General features: G+C 35.9%; 1 protein-coding gene across 1 annotated transcript in view; it reads left to right on the forward strand.

Moving 5' to 3' along the window:
- Positions 1-294: 294 nt before the first annotated feature.
- The window catches only part of LOC103713632 (branched-chain-amino-acid aminotransferase-like protein 2), a 55,187-nt gene continuing 33,571 nt past the window's right edge, over positions 295-21,910 (forward strand). The window contains exons 1-5 of the mRNA XM_008800633.4: positions 295-923; positions 1,100-1,198; positions 1,636-1,707; positions 4,774-4,866; positions 12,547-12,684. Coding sequence (XP_008798855.2) covers positions 840-923; positions 1,100-1,198; positions 1,636-1,707; positions 4,774-4,866; positions 12,547-12,684 — 486 coding nt within the window. The 5' untranslated portion in view covers positions 295-839. The remainder of the gene's footprint in view (positions 924-1,099; positions 1,199-1,635; positions 1,708-4,773; positions 4,867-12,546; positions 12,685-21,910) is intronic.

The following is a 21,910-nucleotide window of genomic DNA, read 5'->3' on the forward strand; positions in this document are numbered from 1 at the left end:
TTTTTTTGGTACCAAATCAAATCCTAGAATATTATACAGAATATTTTTCCCTATTTGTAATTTTTTTTAACCTTTTGAGCAATAAACGAATATGAAGATATACTTGAAACATCCTAAAACTATAAGTAGATTATTGTGTTGATTCTCCTTAAGGAGAGATATTATCGTCTGCACTTCATCTCCCGTTAGAAGATGATGACAAAATTTTAACATTCAAAATGATGGAAAATGATCATAGTACAAAAGAAAAAAAAACCCGCAAGACTCTAACTATAGAAACCACTACCCATTTCCAACTATCGACATATCTTCCTACCCCCAAACAACTGACACATAATATCCGACACTAGCAATAAAAACAGCAGCGGGAATCCTTCGAGCATGCAACCAAAATAACAGATATAAAAAAAATAGAACAAAAATCAGATTTGCCACGCTTTGCCATCAGCCGCCATGCAACACCTCCACCATCCGTAGCGCCATCGGCCTCTCGTCTCCCCTCCGCCGCAGCTGCCTCCTGTTCACCGTTGATCTCACCGTTGGTCTTCTGGACGGCCATATGCGGCTATGTTGTCTTTTAAGCCTTTTCTTTGCAGTGGGCTGACCTAAGACGAAATTACAGGAAGGTCCTTTTTCTTTCCATTTTGAGGCATTAAGCGGCCGCCTCAGTCACCAAAGAGTTGGGCCGGCCCTGTTCGCTGTCCGCCGCCGACAGCTGGTTTCGGTTTTCTTCTTGGCAGCAGAGAAAGCGTGGAATAAGAAACGGTGGTACTGAAGAAGATCTCCCAGCTGTGCAGATCCGAGAGAGGAGAGAGAGAGAGAGAGAGAGAGAGAGAGCAATGGATGGGGAAGAGGTGCAGGTGATCCACTCGTGGTCGGCTCCGCGATCCCTCAGCACCAGCCTCATGTACTCCTTCGCTCAGGTCCGGCATCTCGCTGTGATGTTATTTAAAATTAGACTACATGTAATTTGAGATGCTAATTTTAGATGTATGTAATCTGAGATGCTAATTTTAGACGACCTTTTCTTTTAAATACAAGTTGCATCTACTATGAATTTGCTTTCTTCAGATTCTAATTTCTGTCGCCTCTGTTTTAGAGGGATGACATGGAGGTGCTCGATGAACCTCTCTATGCGAATTTTTTAAGGGTCACTGGTGTCGAAAGGCCATATCGTGATGAAGTGCTGTCCAAAATGGTAAGGTAGTTGGCACATTGTGTTAATTTGTGAGGCATTCTTGCTACTATGGACTTTGCTTTCTGTTATGACTGCTAAAATGGAGCTGATCTGTACATGTTGCATTTGACTTGTTTACCAATTTGCATGTGTCATTTGGTTCAAGCTGTTTCTCTGGGAGCATGATATTGCCGGGAAATGAAATTCATTATTACCTCTAGGAAATTTACACCAACTACTTCACTTTAGGTTCAAATTTTTTCTTGTTTTCAGATACTATAGTTTCATGTATGTCTCCTTTTCTTCATCTTTTGGTCTTTTACTCTCTTCCTGCACTACTGTTATAAGACTTATATTGTTAGTGACCTTCGTGGTGTCTTCCTTCTTTTGTATGTGACATTATATGTCAAAATGCCAGTTCCATCTGCTGATCTCTCTCTCTCTCTCATGTCGAGTAGGAATCTGATGGTAATAATGTCATCAAGGAGGTGATTTTTGGTCCTGGGAAGAAGAAATATCGATACTGCAAGGTATTATTTTTTGATTTTCAGTAAAGGATAATGTGGCCAGAAATTAGTTTGGCCCAACATTTCTTCAATAAAGTATAAAAGCTATATACATCATCAAAACATTTGTTCTGCCTTGTATTAGACTATGTTTGTTATAAGTCAGAAAAATAGGTAGAAACAAAAAGGGAAACAAAAATAACTTCATTGTTACTACTGTCTTTATATTTTTTCTCAAAAAAAGAGTTGTTTGTACATGACAGCATAACTAAGATAATGTGTTTCAAAATTCAATTATTATGCGAGTGTTACTTCTTTTTGACCAAAGTAACAAAAGAAGAAGAGTAAAATATCTTGACTGTATTTCTTTTTCTAATATGTGGCAGAATCTTTTCAAGCAGGGTTACTTAAAAAATTGTACATACAATATTTAAACAGCTAACTTCGCTTCTTGATATATTTACATATTAATATGTTGCCTTATTTCTTCTCAACATTGTAAGTATAAGATTTTGCATCATTCAATCTTGTAAATATTTTGATTTCTGTATCCTAACATGGCAAAATTTTGCAGGTTTTAGGTGTAGATTTTGATGAATGCACTTCATCTAAGGGCCCTTAGATGATCATATCAACTAAGACTCCTTTCTGCAATTTGGAGAAATTACTTAGTTCTTCTGCTTGAACAATTCAAGAGAAATAAAAGATGGATGAGGAGAACCGATAGAGCCGCCACCATTTTTTGCAGAAAATTTAGGAGACAACTGGAACAGACTTATGGAAAGAACAGAAACTTAATTTGTTGTTTTTAATTGTTTCTTGTGGTAGAATTAACCATCATAATGACTAGAACCTTACGAAAAGGAAGATCATATGTTGGCTCATGAGAATAACAGTGAAATGACATAGTTTGAAGAAGTGTATTTAAAGAAAGGGTTATACCAATAACAACACCATTGATCTATCACAGCATTTCTTGGGACCATTAAGGGGAGCATGCCGAAACTAAAATTATTATAATGCTTTTGGAAGAGTTCTAAGCTTTAAGAAAGGGAGCACAGATCTGATACTAGGAAAGGTTTTCTTTGTAATGATCACAAGAAGAAGAGTAAGAAAAGAACAATAACTAAAAATAATGGTGTTTCTTCTTTATTCCCTTTTTATGGTATCTTAAACTTTCATAGAACTGCATTTCATTCCTAAATTCACCTCATGAACATGAAATAAATAATTAGCTAAAACTTCTTGAAAATGACTGAAGCAAGTTCAGTAATTGTTGTTTGGCCCCCTTTTCACAACACTGCCTAACAAGTTGTTAAGAAAAGAGCTCCAATAGTTCCCTATGCACAACTGTGGGCTTCAAACTTTATAGATCAAATGTTGCAGTGACTGGGTTAACTAGGTCTTAGACCCTTACTAGGATTTTGGTCCTAATGTACTTAGCAGTTCTATGACAGAAATTGGAAGAGAATTTCATGAGAGTACAGGAAGCCATTCACCCCTGGAGAAAATATTCCTCAACAGGAAATGGATGCAAACAAGGAGAGCACCAAGCCCCACAAAAAACTAGATTTTTCTAAATCTTAAGGACACTTTATTTAGCTAGATTTTACATCAAACCTATCCAAGATCTTGACTGTACAAGAGAAATGTTTTGGCACATTAAAATAAAAGTCAGAGATCCATATGAAAAGTTACAGTATAAAAACGGATTAAGGGTCCAAAAAAAATAAAATCCTCAATCATGCATAATGACTTGCGGACTCAGAGTATCAGGTCTCAAAGAACTAGAATTTCATTGTAAAGCATGAATGGTGCAGAGATTTAAAATAGATCTTGCAATCCTTTAGGGGTGATGAGCAAGGTGCAATCACGATTGCTGCACCTCCAGGCTCCTATGATTCTATTGATATTCTCTCTTCCTTACTCTCCATTCCCAACAAGGGACTATTAGACCATCTAGCTAGTGAATCCTTACTGGCTGGCTCCCATGCTTTTACAGTTTTACATATAGCAATAAGGGTTAGGGTTTCCTAATACTGACGAGGTTAGATTGGTCATTGATCTCTCTTTCTAATGGTCTGACTAGCTCCATGACTGCTTCTGTACATCACATAATCCAGATTATTAGACATAAGCAAGAGTCATGTGGCACATCTACAACATTCTAAAATTCTGTGTAGAATTTTGCAGATAAGTTTCTCACATGTAAATTTTATAAAAACTAAGTGACTTCACACCAGTAAGAAATATTATCCCTGCCGAACATGAACTTTTATTGACAAGGCACACTTTTATAAGTCATAACGAAACACTTCAGACCTCTTTTTTTATCAGGCAAGAACTCTCCCTTTGTGCATATAAAAATCTGTTACATTTTTATTGAGGTGAAAGTCCTGCTTAACATGGCATTATCTTAAACAGTTCTTATGCTTTGAGCAGTACAGGCATGTTGTTCACTGTTAGTATAGGGCATTTACATCTAAAATAGTTCCCTAAGCATCATTTGGAAGGTTAACTTCGGTAAGAACACCAGCCCACTATCATCAAGGCTGGGCTGAGCGTATCATATATCTGTCTGGAACTATTTTCAGTATCCTTTATCTATATGTGGATGCATGCATGAATATTTCTTCTATAGAGAGAATTTTGTCCGATTTGCTTGGAGTTTGTCAACTGGGTAGGCTTACAAGTTGATGGGCTTTATTTTTGCATTGGACTTTTATTAATGTGCTCAAGTGAAGAAGAAACATTGTAGCTACTTGCATATATGTTTTGCGCCACGTTAATGAAATACATGTTCATCTTTTTCTGTTGATAAAGTAAACTCGTTGCTACCAGGATTTATTATTTCCTCTGAACTTGTTTTTGTAGTCAGATAAATTTCTTGAACAGAACTTTTTATAATCTACACAAACCTGACTGTTTTTTGTATATGCCAGTCTGCATTTTCAGAGGTTGACCCTGATTGTTTATCTAAATTTGCACCCTGATATTCTTAACTGTTTTTCTAGAATTGCTTGTTAATGCTGGACTACTTGACCACTGAGATAGTCTTTGCATTTTTCTTTTTCCCTTTTTTGTCTATAGCATATGGCAAAACAACATCTTCCTAACTTAACGAATGATTTGATGAAGAAAGGAAAGCACTTCCTATTGATACGGCACCCCCTCAATGTCCTGGTACGTACAACTTTTTGGTTCTAGAAAATAAATTGTGAAGACGTTAGACTAGTTCCCAACTTGTCTTTATTGTGTGATTATTGTCTTAACTCTTAAGCGATGCAACCTTGTACATGTATCTCTTTTTAAGCCCATATTAGAACACAAGGTGATTCTTAACTTGAGTTCTACGTGTCATGTGGCTGTGAAGTAATTATGATGATGTTAGGCTGTGTTGTTCCTAGCTTGCCTTTTTTGTGTATAATATTATCTAATGTGAGGCAGTGTTGTGCTTAGATATTGTCCCCATAACAAAAGACAGCCTGATTCATAACCAGAGAAGGCTTATATGTCTTGAGGGTGTGAAGTTGTTACAATATCTTATTGCAGTTTCTCATTTATTTAATTAATAATTCCTCCCCAGAAATTCTTTTGATAGTGTAAAGGGAAAATTTTGGTTCCAGTTCATACTTCATAGAAAATTACTATTGAAGATTATATATAAAATACAAAATGACAAGTTCTTCTTATGAATTTTCATAACAGAGATAGAGTTGATTGCATAATCTTTTTGTTAACTAGAGTTTAGTAACTGCTTTATTATTTGTGTCTGCAGCCCCTTTTTAGGGCAGTGCTTGAATGATCTTCTTCTTTATTCATCATTAGTTGATTAAAGTGTGATTAGAATTTTTCACTTGTATGCTTCTCCTAGTGTATTTCAAACACAGCTTGAATCCTTCAAGTTTTCAAAAATTTTGAAAGCCAATAGTCAATAAAGTATGCTGTTATATTTTTAGGAGACTGGCAGAATATTTGTGTATCTACCCAAAGGCCACATTTGGTTCGCAGAAATGGAATTGGCTATAGTTTACCCCCAGGATATCATTCCAGGGAATTGTCCAGAATGAGTGATTCCCATCCCATGTTTGGATGAATCCAGGATTACTGAGCAGGAATGAATTTGTCTTCCCGTTTAAGTATTTTGTTCAGACAGAAATGGATTCAGACTCTTTATTTTCTTCCAAAAATATTTGTCATATGTTGAAAAGTTGTTTAGTTGAACCAATTAACACTAGGATGGCCAAATAATAAAGGAGCATCCTGGGTGACACTAGTGGGCCCAAGCAGGCCCCTAAGAAAACCAGTAAATATCACAAGGTGGACCCACAACATCTTAAAGGAAAAAAGGAAGTAGGACCCAATATTGACATGTAGATCTTAGATTCCTGTTATTCTGTATTTTTGCTAGCATGTCCAATGAATAATGCCTCAACATCCTTAAATTGTTCTAGATGTATTACAACAGTCATAATGGTCTTTCTCCTTCCCGCTCGTTTTTTTTTGTCAGTAGAAAAAGAGGTGCTCACCAATAAAACTTAGAGTTCTACTTGAATTCCTCAACAAAATAATAGTTCAATTACAACACTCTATGGTCCATAACAGTTTTAAGTTTCAGCCATTTACCTATGAACTGGACTTATTTGCCTCCAACAGGGTAGCCTTTTTGATGGACATAATCACACTATTCTTTAACAAGTGATTAAGTAAAAGAAAAAGAAGTTAAGACATCTGCACACTAGGAAACAAAAGGATACAAATCTGACCTCATCTCATCTTTCCTTGGACTGATAAAGGCCCATCGCATGATGCACCCACACAGCTTGCCATTCCATGTTCAAAATCCTTGCACTAATTAAAAGGCATTGAAAGGGAGATGGTCCTGATCGTAACCAGCTTCCAAATGTGTAGAAAATAAAAGAGGCTAGGAGATATAGATCTCATATAGATTCCCATCATTTTAAAGAGAGACTATTGAATTCATACAACAACAACATTTAATACTTGAATAAAAATCTTGGCCACCATTAATAACCTTTTTCATAACCTTTAAGCATGGTATGTCGTACAGCCCCGTACCTTACCATGCCAAGTGGAAAACGATATGAAACTCAACTTTGAGTTAGTACAAGCCCCATACCATCCCATACCAAGCCGTACCATCCCATATCGTGGCATAAGGACATGTACTGAGACATACTAAGATGTACCGAGGTGCGTACCAACTCGTACCAAAGCGTATCGATTTGTATTGATGCATATTGAGATAAAAATTGAGAAAAATGGCTAGAGAGCTATTTTAGTCCCGATACCATACCTAGTACCGAGATTGTAGACCTTGCTCCTAAGTAAAAAAAGTCACCACCATCTGAGCTTTATGTTGCTTAACTGAACCGTCAATAAATTAAAACACTTTCTATGAATAGTGATTGGAGAAGGCGAGCTCTCACTTATTAGTATGTCTTAGAGCAAAATGCACGTTAATGATAGACTTCATTTAGAAACCTTAAAATCCTCCCATAATGTTTTAACTCTTGATAGGAACAATGGCTGCATAACAAAATAAAAGCTAAGGATTAGACTGATGCCTCTCTAGTAGATGCTGATTGTAAATCGGGCAGCGACAATTAGAGAGATATAGAGAGATGCAACCATAAGCCTAGGAGCAAGATAATAACTAGACCTTTGGGTGTCATGTTTACCTATATATCGGGATAATGTAGCCTATGTAAATTTATGTAAAAAGAATACAGTTAAAAGTAAGGAGAGGATGACAAAAATTAGAAGCAGGTGTTCAAGAAGAAGGTAATAGTTAAAAGAAAGATATAGATGATGAAAACTAGGGCATACAATGAATGCATCTGCATACGGAGTTACAAATCTATATTTAATTATTAAAATTGCTTTCAATAAGGAATCATATGGTCTTTCGGGATCAATAAATAAATAACATTAAATCATCCTTAAAATTATAATCTAAAGATCCATAAATCTTAAAATAACTTTAGGAACTAAAAGATGAAAAATTAATTGGTAGAGAACTAAGAGTGTGTGTGTGTGTATGTGTGTGTGTGTGTGTGTGTGTGTGAGAGAGAGAGAGAGAGAGAGAGAGAGAGAGAGAGAGAGCTTGTTGGATGGTCAACAATGGGATAGTGCTGAGTTTCATCACTGGTGTGGATGTGTTTCTGAGTCCCTGATATCAAGGAGTGAGAAAGAGGGAGATGAAGGGAGATGGCTTGAAGCCTCAAAAGGGACATCAAAAGGTGAGGGTCATATGGGGTTTGTGGTTTTCTTTTTTGATTCTTGACTCTTAATTCCTATCCTAAAAATAATTGGCAGCCCCACCCATTTGGTATGTTTTAATCTTCTTGGGGGAATTTGAAAGCCATGGGTAGTGTTGTTTATTTTTTTTAATTTGTAGAAGTAAGTAATTTTCAACTTTTCTGAAAAATTATATGGGTACCTAGATGTTATATATTATCATAGTTCCTGCAAAGTTAATTAAAGTCCTTGTTACAATTACCAAAGTATAATATCTGATGAATTGTTCAAGGCCATATTATCATGCCTTTATGTGAATGAACACCTTAATGTTATAAATTTTTAGCAGGACTCTGATAAATATTTCAATGTTATATTGGTTTACATTGTATCTAAATACTACCCTTAGTGACTTTAATAAGTAAATGATAAGGTTGTGAAGACTGTGCTATAATGCTTTTGTCTATCCTTATGATTGGAAATTGGTGATTTTATTTGCAGAATAAATAGCTTCAGTATCATGTTTTCCAGCATTTTCTAGGTTATCTTATGAACAACCATGTTCATAATAGGTAAAATCACCATCACTTCCTTGGCAGTAATTAAAGCCTAACAGTACTATATATTTATTTTCTTTGACTTCTGGAAAGGGCCAGCGCAGAATATAATAACTTGAGGAAATCCAGTCCTTAAAATTTCTACCTAAGGTTTCTGTCAACATCCAATATGATAGTATCATTATCATGAAGTTTGTAGTACCTACAGTTTTTCTATCTTCAATACTAGCTCCTCTATATTATTGGCCTTACATTTTCTTTAAGGACTTGCATCCTTAATTTCCGTTCTTTGCATTACTAGCTCCAGCTATATTTTTATGCATGATGTACTTTATTAACGTATTTTTATGGATATGGAACCTCAAATTTGTTTTAAGTCATGTTGTCAAGCTGGAAGTAAAAGACAGCAAGTAAATAGCTAAACAGGGGCTAAAATTCAGCAAGAGTGAAATAGGAAAACGGAATAATGGATTTAGGATTTGTAAACCACTGACTACTGAAACAGGAATAAGACAGCTGCTTACTTTAGGTCTGAAGACTATTTATACTAGGGTTACAGCAGCTTTCTAGTCCTATTCCTTGATGACAAATAATCGCCATCTAATCTTAGCCATCTAAACTCATTAAGAGTCATATGCCAGTCACATGACTACTTAATATAAACTAGAAACATAATTATTGACCATAAACTAAAATAAAATAATAAAAGAACATATTAAAAGCAGCTGATGAGGCAAACTCCTTGGATGCTCCTGCATTAAATTAAGACATAATAACTCTAATACACACACATACATACAGCCTTAATCCCAAACTAGTTGGGATCGTCTACATGAATCTTTTTCCTCCATTTGGCTTGGTTTAGGGCCATGCTTTCTAAAAGATGTTGAGATATTATGTTGTTCCGTACTATTTCATTTCGTGTGATTTTCAGTCTATCTTTACCCCACATTCCTTCTGTATGTAACAAAACACTCATTCCCGTTGATGCATCCTTCGGCTTACGTTATATATGTCCAAACCATCTAAGTTGTCATTCTCCCAGTTTCTCTTTAATTGGTGCTATCATTACCTTTTTACGAATGATTTCATGTCTTATTTTATCTTTTCTTGTATTATCACACATACATCTCAACGTTCTCATTTCGCCAAACTCATCTTGTGCACATGCTACTTTTTAACTATTGATATTTTGTATGCTCGATGCTAAATACCGAAAATGATTATTCATAGAAACTTCATGATTCTCAATTTTCATACCACGTTCATCTCTCTTTCTAATTTTACTTCAATTACATTCCATGTATTCCATTTTGGTCCTACTTAAAATTCTTAGATTCTAATGCACTCCTTCATAATTCCGATTTACAATTAACCTAGGCCTTGGTTTCCTCTGCTAAGACTATATCATCCGTAAATAGGATGCATCAAGAAATATCATCCTGAATATGCCCAGTAAGCTCATCCATAACATAAAAACAAATTGGTTCTCTGATATTGTTTTGTCATACTTAATTTATGCTCAATTACCCTCTCTCAAAGTTTTATAGCATGGGTGATGAGTTTAATACCATGATATTTAGAATAATTTTAAATATCATATTTATTCTTATAAATCGATACTATAATGATCTTCCTCCATTCATTGAGCATTTTCTTGGTCCTGAAAATTTTATTGAAATAAGTTAGTCAACTAACTTACTTCCACATCATCTAAACAATTCTAAACCTTAGTGGGGATCCATCAGGTCCTACTGTTTTTTCTATTTTGCATATTTTCATAGCCTCCATTACCTTAGATACTGTAATTCTGCGGGTATACTTAACATTTCTATTTTCAATAGGACTAATAAAGCATCCTGAACATGACTTCCATTGGATATCTTATCAACATAACTTCTCCGTCTCTCTTTGATCACGTTCTAGATCTTCAATTTTTTTTTTTTGTAAAAGGAAAATTTTTATCTTTGATGCATTTAACTTGAGTCAAGTCTTTAATTTTTCTTTCTCTTAGTCTTGCAATCGTATAGATATTTTCTCCCCATCCTTAGCATTTAACTTGTGATATAACATTTTGTATACCTTAAATCTAGCCTCTTGTACCACCTTTTTGGCTTTCTTCTTAGTCATCTTATAGCTTTTATACTCTTCTCTATTTTCACATTTAGATAGTCTTCTATAGCATTCTCTTTTGGCATTAACGGCCAACTGAAATTTTTATTCCACCACAAAGTTTTCTTATTGGATGACCATTTTCCTTTTGACTCTCCTTATACTTTTGTAGCCACCTTCTTAATACTGTTAGCCTTTCTTCCCACATGTTATTTATTTTCCCATCTAGATCCCATTTTCCTTTTTTCAACATTTTATCCTTGAAAAGTATTTGTTTCTCTCCTCTTGAATTCCGCCACCTAGTCCTCAGGTTCATATTTTCTTGTGTCCTTTTCTTCCATCTCCCAATACACCACCAATCTATGTTCAGTAGTTAAACTCTCATTCTATATAACTTTACTATCTTTAGACAAAACTAGATCGGTCTTTCTAGTAAGGAGAAATCTATTTGGCTAGTATTATTCCTACTTTTACAAATTATTTAGTGAGCCCTTTTAAAGCAAGTGTTAGCTAATGATAGGTCACATGTTTAAAATGGCATCTCCTTCCTCGTTTGTATCTCTGAAATCATAGGTTCCATGTATCATTTGGCTACTATTATTCCTACTTTTAAAAATTATTAAGTAAGCCCTTTTGAAGTAAGTGTTAGCTAATAATAGGTCACATGCCATTTCAAACTTTAAAATGGCATCGCCTTCCTCATCTTTATCTCCGAAATCACAGGTTCCATGTATCTTTTCAAAATCTACATTATATTTGTCTAATGCTCCTTCAAATCTCCTTTGGTAAATATCTTTTCTTCACTAGAAATCTCTTTAATTAGTCCATTCATGTCCTCCCAAAAGTGTTGTTTTGTGGCATCATCTGATCCTACTTGAGGAGCATAAATACTAATGATATTAATAGACTACTCTCTTAGCTCTAATTTTATCAAGATTATTATATCTCCTACTTTCTTAATATCTAGAATGTCATCTTTTAAACTTTTATCTATAATAATTTCTACTTCATTTAATTTTTACCTTTTCTTGTACACCAAAGTTTATAACCTGTCTTACCAAGTTTCTTTACTTTTTGTCATATCCACTTAGTCTCTTGCAGACAAGTTATGTTAAACTCTTCTCCTAGCCATTGTATTTACTAGTTCCACTAATTTTCTTGCCAACAACTCTGCATTCCAAGTTGCTAAATGTATCTTACGTTTTTGAACTAATTTCTTTACCCATATCCGTCCATTAAAGTTTGGGAACCCTTGCTTATTTCTACTATATCCAGGCGCCGAAATAGTGTACCTAAGGTCCGCTGTACCGGTGGCGGCCCGGATCGGTCCGAACCGGGCCCGTACTAGTTCTCTAATAATAAACTACCGGTACCAGATTCCACGCTGATCCGGTACCGGATTCCACGCTGATCCGGTACCGTATTCCACGTTGATCCGGTACCATATTCCACGTTGATCCCGTACCGGTCCCAGGCCGAACCGGTACGTACCGGCCCATACTGGCCGGTACGGACTGGTACGGCAGACCAGGGGTATACCATTTATGGGGAATCCCCTACTTAACCCTTGCCATTCACTATACTCGGGGTCCAATGTTGTGCATTGCTGGTAGGAAATGCCTCAATAGTTTTCTCAGAATTCGTATGTATATGATGTGACTATCGTTTTACATTGGCTGTCGAACTACCACAACCCTTCTTTACCTGGGCTTGAGCTTGGCTATATACAAAACATAGGCAGAGTTGCACAGATCCATATACACATACATATTATATTTTATATATATCTTTATATTTTGAATTGCCGTATCAATACTGTATTTACTTGGATGATGATTGTTGCATTTAAATCAAATATGTCATTACTGTGTTTGTTGCTCCTTTAATTCCTTGATTACTCATCTGTTTTTCTGGTGCTTATATATCTTGTCAGTCATCCTTCAACAAAGTTGCACCACCATCTTTTCTAGAGCTAGGTTTGGGAAACCTTGCCTCCATTTATAGTGAATTATGTTTGCTTGGGAACCCTCCAGCTATAGTAGATGCTGATGATCTACAAAAGGATCCTCAGGTTAGCTTGCTTTCTACACCATTTATACCATTTATTTACTTTTAAGCATGCACTATTGATCCTTTTCTAAAATATATCGAACACAGTTTATGTAGTACTTAATTATTAAACTTTTATTTATCTTTTCCATAGCTCTCATATGTTCATGTCTCATATGTTGTGATGGACAACCTACGTTTCAACATAGTAGAGCTTGTATAATGAGTTAGCAGTTTATTTACACAATAGTCAAGCTGTTCTCTATTGCTACTGGTTATGTTCTTGTACATGCATAGGTAGGTTCCAACATATCTAAAATAGTGGATTTGCCTCATGATTTCTAAAAGGAGACATGATATAGGAAAGGGCCAGGTTCAATTTTGGAAGTTTTCCTTTCAATCGATGGCTGCAATTAATTGGACATACTGGAAACATTAGATTTCTGCGACTACTAGTTGGAAATGGGAATATGGACATGTTGGATATTAGATAAAGATTTCAGGAATGGAGGTTGGAGTCAGTGTGATGATTGAACACTGAAGACCATAAAGGCCCAGTGTATATGTAATGGTACAACCTAGACTGATGTAGACAGTCTATTGAAGAGGATCTTTTGGGTTTAGGATAGGACAAAACCTATATGTTCCTGGAATTTCAGGTTAAGACTTGAATTTTCAATACAAGAAAATTTAAAAAGTAAATTTCTCAAAGAAAATAAGCAGTGGATCTCTATCAGCTAACCTAGGGTATAGGATTCTAGGGCCTTATTGAGTTTCTAATGGTTTATGCAATGGATTAACCGAAATCAAGTGTTTGTGCTGGAATTTACAGGAACCAAAATGAAAAATCAACAGGCAATGACAACAGAAAGAGATGAGAAAAAACCAGGAAGATCTAAGGTATAAACAATAGTCATGAAAGGAACAAAGGGAAAGATAAAGATGGTGCGTAGACTTAAGTTTGAAGGAACATAAGGCAAAATCAGATGTAGAACAATAGAAAAATATGAACTCCAAAAAGAGAGAATTTGTAGACAATAGTAATGAAAAGAGTAAAGGTAATACCAAACTCAGTCTGGAACCCAGAAATCGCACCTAGAGTTCGAAGGCCTTAGACATCCTTTGTAGAATTACACCATAAGAAGAAATCAAAGACTGCATAGCTTTCATTAATCAACCATCCCATTCTGTTACAAAAAACTCCAAGACCTAGATTTTTAGGAAAAAGAAACTCTTAACAATTTTTTGCAGGCCCAAAACTACCAACCTTAAGGCATGGTTGCTGTTCACAGTCACAATCTGAATAATGCTATGTGAACAATACCATGAACAGTCCTGCTACAATAATTAAACCTGTCAAACTATTAAATAAATTCAAAGATCTTTTAATATCAGCCGTTGACTTTAAATAACCTACCAAATCAAAAAATAAACAAAAATTAAAGAAAAAATAATAAGTTGTTGACTAAAATTAAATTTAAGAGCAACACAAGTCTCATGGCCTTCAGTGCATCATGACATGATATGATTCTCTATCATAGATTGATGATAATGAGGATGATGATGACAATGACAACGATGACGACAACGGCGACGATGGTGACGATGATGATGACAATGATAATGGGGCATCCTTTGGTGACTAAGATGCATGACTTTTTTGCTAGGCTTCCAGTTTTTTAGTCCAGTCCATCTGATGTCCTTTTCGGGAGCTAGAGGAAATGCATCTCAGATACATCAATTAGTAGGTATGAGAGGATTAATGTCGGATCCCCAAGGACAAATGATTGATTTACCCATTCAAAGCAATTTACGCGAAGGGCTTTCTTTGACAGAATATATAATTTCCTGCTACGGAGCCCGCAAAGGAGTTGTAGATACTGCTGTACGAACATCAGATGCCGGATACCTCACGCGTAGACTTGTTGAAGTAGTTCAACACATTATTGTACGTAGAACGGATTGTGGTACTATCCGAGGTATTTCCGTGAGTCCTCGAAATGGGATGACGGAAAAAATTTTTGTCCAAACACTAATTGGTCGTGTATTAGCAGACAATATATATATGGGTCTACGATGCATTGCCGCTCGAAATCATGTCTTAGTATAAAATAAAATTTATAAGATCTTAAGATTTGAGAAGTACCTCTGAATTCAAAAGTTGAAATTTTGTCAAAAATCCCATAAATATGGGATTTGAACTAAACTAAGGCTAAGAAATCACCTTTTTATTCCTCTGAAATTTGAACTTTTTAGTGTTTTATTAAACTTAGATGCGGTTGTTCCTATTTACATGTAATAACTAAAGTAAATGGGAACAATAAAACGTAAATAAGCCCGTATAGTAGCCTAACTTCATCTTATGCCTTGCTGTGTATATAACCAACCCAACCGCTACCAACCGACCTAAGAGGGAACTTACCTAACCTAGTGAATAGATCTAGTGCATCCCCCTTATCAAACTGCCCTTCCTTGTAGTGGGGGCAACCTGCGGAGAAAAAGGAAGTAGCATGGAGGCCTTTAGGAGAAGGAAATCTTGGATAAGGATATATTGCTTCTTCATTCATCTTCAATTTAAGTTTATGCTTTTGGATCTTCTAATCGATCTTAAGCTTACATATCTAATTTCTTCATAAAGAACCTATCCTTATTTTTGAATTTAGTTGTTGCTTTTAAACCCCATGAGTTTAAGTTAGTATTATTTTATGGTGAACAGTGCAGTCAAATTTATTCCTCGATATTCTTTTGAAACCTTAAAATTCAAGCTACTTTTGGAACTCTTTTGAAATCTTATAACCTATGTACTATTATACATCTGAATCTTGAGATGATTTAGTTTTTGAAATAGAGGATTTCTTCTGAAATTTTGGACTCTGCAATCAGATTCAGATTTAAAGTCATTCTGAGTTTGAAATTTACAAGTAGTTGCAAAGGCATTGACTTAGCCTTCCATGAAAAATTAGTATCTGTTAGTTTAAATTTATATTTTGGTTTTTATTTGAAATTCTGAAATCCAAGTTGTCAAATTGATATTTATGGACCTATATTTATATGTTCCAAGTAGAAGTTCTACATGCATTTAAAACTCTTCTACATTCATTTTTTTTTTCCGTCCAAGCATGATCTTGAGGAATTTGTGCCTATTGTCTGGTCTTGTGCTCTCCCAATTTTGCAAAACCTACTAGTGACCAAGCCTTGCTGTGGAAAATCTGATAGATGTCTCGGTCTTGCCACGAAAGAATTTGATGCAAGATTACTTTTACCAAATAGCAGCTTAATAACATTTTTGCTAGATGCTACTATCTTTTCGATGATTAGATGTCCACATAAGATACTAGAATGATTATTATTCATTATTTTGTTAATATATAATGCTGAATTTAATATCTTAAAAAAAAATACAAGAGCTAAATCTTTCACTACATTATGATTATTATATATTATAGTAAGGCTAGCCGAACTGGATCCAGTATCGGTACCAGTTGGTTTCCGGTTCGGCACGGTATCAGTTCGGTATCGTACCAGCACACGGCATGTTGTGGCGTAGTAGTTCTGAATCGGCACCTTTTTTTAATTTTTTAATTTTTTTATTATTTAATAAAAGGTACCTTATTTTTTTTGGTTTTTTGAATGATTTAAAGTCTAATTTGATGTTTTTTGATATTTTTATTGTCTCTGTATATCTTAAATGATGCTTCTCGATATTTTGGAGCAATTTTTCTTCGTTATTGTGGCAGTGCTCTGAAAGAATGCTACCTTGGGAAAGCAAAAATCTGGCAAAACTATGTCATTGGGTTTGCTATCCCTAGCCTTTTAGCGTGAGCATTAGACTAAAACCAAACAGTAAAGAAAAAAAGCTAGCGATCTTAGCTTCATAAGCTAAAAAAAGCAATATGAAATATTCTAAAATCAATTAGTGAAATACAAAACATAAAATGATATAATCAATTAGATGTATTTAAAGTACAACATATACCAACATATAAAATTTTGCCGAGATGTGATATCTCTCATGGATATCGGAATCATTAGCATAACTAGGAGGCACATCAGCCCATCCCTTTAACCAAGCGGCATTATAGTCTTGTGTGCTCATCCTATAAGGTACGCACTCTAGGTTATAATTGGTCTTGGATCTCTTATTAAAGCTCTAGCTCTAAGAGATATCCTTTAACTGATAATAGGATTGTGGAGGGACTCATACGAATATGCTGGCAGTGAAATTCAACTCATAAGGTGCTTCGAGTTTTGTAGGATAGTGGTTGCTGGGAGACGATGCCTCAAATGCACCATATCCATATCCATATCCATATAGGTCATAGGTTGCCGATAGTTCCGAATAATAAAATCCAACATATAACTCAGAATCTGATATCTTCTCTATATATGAGGACATCTACAATTGTGTTCTCCTGAACGATCTTGAGGAGCCCATCTTTTGTATGCAATTGTATCCTCGTGGGCTCTACTAGCTCGTGCACCATGGTCCCTATCCTGTGTAGCATATGTAAACTAGAACTCACCGATAAACTGAAGAGTGAAGACTATCCTACGGTGGTGCCTCATAAACGATGGTCTCATATCCTGCACTCCCTCTCTGCCACCAAATCCATAATCACTAGAACTGTCATTGTTACTCGTTCTTATCTATGAATCTAAGTGAACTGACTCCATTCTATTCATTGGGGCTGCAACTACCTTTCATTTTTCATTCTAGCTACAGTGAGCAGTTGCTTGCTTTCTCTTTGTACCCCTCTCTACTTGGCTATGCTGGGAGGATTGATGTCTCCCTCATGACTGAGTTGATCGGATAGCGTGGTGGCCTCGTCTAAGCAACTCTTGGTCACATCTCTGGGAGCATATCTCGAACATGGAGTTATGTGATAATCAACTCCCCACTGAACCCTATGGCTGTGGCAGATCAACTAGAAGCATGCATGGAATGTTGCGATCTGTCCATTGCTCTGCATCCGCTCTGGCCTCGCTGGCTACAAAACTGGCAGATTGTGGAGGCAATCCTAGCTTATCAAGCTCCGGCTTCTGCTATTAGCCCACAAGCCATCTGATCATGGGGTCATCCTCATCCTGAATGAAAGCATTGTGAATCGAATCCATGTACTTCTGCTCCACTTTCTCTTGAATGCATTTCAACCTCAACTTTAGATTGTAGTGGACATATATGAGGTCATTGAGATACTTCTGTGTCACGGTTTCTCTGCTTGTTGTGGATAAATATGCTAAAGATTGTAGTGGACCAGTTGTGCTCATAGCCACTCGAAGAGACCATTTGGGAGAAGATCCGGATAGCTAGTTGTTTAAGATTTCTCACTGACAGAGCAAAATAAATCCACCATGCAACAGCAAAAGTATTGAAGAAAATTATATATAAGATAGTATCATATTACTAATTATAAAACGTTAAGTAATAGTTATCATTGATATCTAATATACCTAGATTCATACTTTTCTTATGACAGCTATCGAGATTCCAAAGCTGTTAGTACTCTCTCTAAATATTATCATCTGTGAAAAAGAGATGTGTTATAACATATTAATGATTAAAGACACAAGTTAACTTATGCATACCACTTACATTAACTTACCTCTTGTAGACGTAGGACCAAAACTTTTGGATCATGCTTTATCTTATAGATTACATTGCGTAAGGAAGCCAGAAGTTTCTTGTCCATATCGATCCCTGGGGTATGGTGTATTGGAACCTCCAGTTCAGATAGTAAGCTGCAGATAAAGTTTGTAATTATTTTAGTAAAATTTTACAAGTATAGGAGTAGTTAAATTTTTAATGTTCTTGCTTATCTAGTAGATGCAACTCCTTACCCATCTAGTAGTCCCACCTCTACTCGATGTTGATGTACTCCTAGGCATGCTTTAGATTTGCCTCTCTGATTTAATTCTTTACCCTCTCCATCACATAATATAGGAAGCCCATTTAGGGGTATCTCTCGTTGTTTACAGTTTGAAGCAATTCATATAATGGCTTGATATCTTTTACTATCTTCTTGGTCCGCTGCCAGAATGTTTGCCTCATCACCAAGTTCTCCATATGGCTCCCCCTAGTGCCAACCCTTGCAAATCTACTCTTCTGCCACTCAATACTAACAAACATATGATGTAGGCCTACTTTTCTCTTAAGGAGGCTATTAAGTGCAATGTAGTTAATAGCAAACTATGTTACATCTGGTCTTAAGATCTTCCCCTCTACATACCTCCTCATAAGTGATAGGATCCATGTGTGGCTATCAACAAATCTACTGATGGACTGAGTTGTTTCCATTGTCTGCTGCACCCTATGAATCTTCCCAATCTCTATAAATATGAGGTCAATACTATGTGTAGCACATGCGATCCAGAAAATATATGGCCACTGCTCCATCAAGATCTCTCCACGGTCTTAGACTATGGCTTGTTATCAATGATGACCTGCATGACATCATGCACCTGATCGGATTACCGGATCAATCACCTCCTCCATCAATCCAAGGATGTACATGGCATCATGCATATGATCGGAAGCATCAATTGACTTTTGGAAGAAAGTTTTTATGTCATAATATGTTAAAAAGTTGACGATGCTCATCTGATAGGGTCGTCCAACCATCACACATCACCATTAGTCTATATGTAGGCCACTTGCTCTGATATGAGGCAATCCACTTCTGTAGTTTCTTTTTGTTATTGTCTAGAAGCTCACCGTAAATGTTCTTCGGTTCTGGAGGATCTACACCAGGATCGGCAGCTTGTATGAAGAAAATGACAGACCTATAATATGTGTTGCCTGCAGCATTTGCTGGAATTTGGCTGAAGTGGAATTAGGATCCAATAAATCTCTACATATGCTTCTTTTTGTCATTCAGCATGATGTCAAGCATTTGCTGCTTCGAGTCCCTACTAGGAAAGTTATGTGGATCTAGATCATGGATGGTGGCTCTTAGTGGAATCTTTCTGGAGGACTTCTTCCTACTACCAAAAGCTTCTAGATGTGATACGACCACTGCCTTTACTGATGACCTTCGTGATTCAGGAGGTCCTCCTAAAGTTCGGATCTCCCCCGCCAATCGCAGAACCAGAGCCCAACTCATAGTGTGAGAGCCCACATCAAGCCTTATGCCTGGCCACCTCATCCTGTTGTTGTTAATCATCCAAGCTCGTTTGAATGGCATCCTGGATCTGTACTTTCTTGTCATCTGGAATGGAGGCCTCCTCTAACTCCTTAAAGTGATAGAAAGGTGGCTCTGATGCTCGGTGGTCCACCTCTGTCTTCTTCTAGGCAACCCTCTCTTTCGTTGCTCTAAAATCAGTGATTTTTCATAGTTGCCAGAAAATACTTCTAAATAGCACTAATTTTTCATATTTTTTATGTTATGTATATATTTTTAATAATTTTTAAATTAAAAATAATTTTAACACATCAGATATTCAGAAAAATATGTGTTCTACTTCAAAAAATACTTTTGAATTACCCAATATGTAGTATCAATTTTTCATTTTTTATTGATTATATATTTTTAATATTTTTTTAAAATTAAAAAATGATGTTTAAATACAATAATTTTAGAAAATTAATTTGAGCTTAGCTCCATGTAGAATTCTGCCGTGGATACTACATATATTTTTTCAACCCATGGGCATGCATCAAAGACTATTTATTTTTCAATTTTATTCAAATATGGGTCTAGGCCACCGTGCGCATAATCGCATCCAAATATGAATAAATGGACTTCAAGTTTAGATCAAGCGTAGCTTGCATTCCCTTAAACAAGCTTCTAATTTTACGGTTATTTTTTGAATTTTATTTCATTTTTTTAATTTTTTAATCCAAAATTATATTTTTAATTTAAAATTATAATTTTAATGAAAATTAAAAATTTTAGTCTATTGTGTAGATCATTCATAGATCTACAACATATCATTAAATCATGCTAAAATTAAAAATTTTGGCATGACCTTCTCTTATTTTCCAACTTTTTTGACATTTTTCGATGTTAGAAAGAAACAAAAAGGAGAAGAAATGAGGTGGGGGATAGTCATCTTACCTTGTTTTGTGTTAGATTCTCCTTTAATTGTTGAAATCATGTCTTTTTTGGTGAAATGGGTGGGGGTGTTTGAAAATGAAAATGAAGAAAGGCTGGAGAAGGCTCGGGTGGCCTTCTTTGGTCTCTCTATTATTGAAAGAGCAGGGGGGTGCACCGAACTGATTCAAACCAGTGCAAACTGAGTAATTCACATTGGTTCCGCTTTCGAACTACCTGATTTAAAGTGTTTCATGAAATTTTTCAAAAATACTGGCCAAACTATGTCAATTCCGAGCTGGTTCGGTACGGGATGAACCGAGTAGTTTGGATTAGTACAAGATGAACCGAGCGGTTCAATTTGGTACGGGGTGAACCGGGCGGCTCGGCCACGCTTGGCAGACCATGTATTACATAGGCCACCCTTACTATAAAATCTTTCATTCTAAATTCATGCACATTATGATATTAAACCTGCACACAAATTTCTGGCATACTTATCTTCAACAACTTTAACCAACAAAACTCAGCTGATCTCTATGGGATTGAATCAAAGTATAATTGATTAAAGAACATTTAGCAGGAGTTCTCAACCTTTTGTGAAATGTCCAACTTGGTGTCTTAATTCCTAGCCAGTGCAAACTTTAAACACTAGAAGGGCGAAATTTATAGGACCTAGTGAGCAGCTAGTAACAAAAATTAGGCTCATGCAATTTTTCTCTATTGGGTTGTAGGTGTGAGGGCACTTCATGGCTTTGAAACATAGAAATAATCTCTCTATAGATAGGAGTAAGGCTGCATGCATCTGTCCCCTCCCCAGACCTTGCTGGGCCTCATGCATTGTGACGCCCTTTGGGTTGGGGGGGGGGGGGGGGGGCGCTACAAGGTTCCTAGGCTTGGAAAGAGTAACAATTATAAACTAGGAAGGTCTAAACAAAGTCGACAGGCGGCATATCTTGATATAGGTAATTGCTGTTATCTAAAAAAAATACTCTCCAGTTTCTGTTTTTCTACTTCTTAAATTAGTCCTAAAGTTATTAACAATTTAACATATGTAATTTTGATAAAAGAAACAAAAGAACACCATAAGTAGCTTCATAGTGTATTCCTATATATGGAATATCACATGCATATTCTTGTAATCAAGATGTCCCATTTCATAGTTCATAACTTCAGATTATATACTATATTGAAAATGATAGTTTTTAATTTTGGCAT

Source organism: Phoenix dactylifera, unplaced genomic scaffold (assembly GCF_009389715.1).
Source record: "Phoenix dactylifera cultivar Barhee BC4 unplaced genomic scaffold, palm_55x_up_171113_PBpolish2nd_filt_p 000026F, whole genome shotgun sequence".
Lineage (NCBI taxonomy): Eukaryota > Viridiplantae > Streptophyta > Magnoliopsida > Arecales > Arecaceae > Phoenix > Phoenix dactylifera.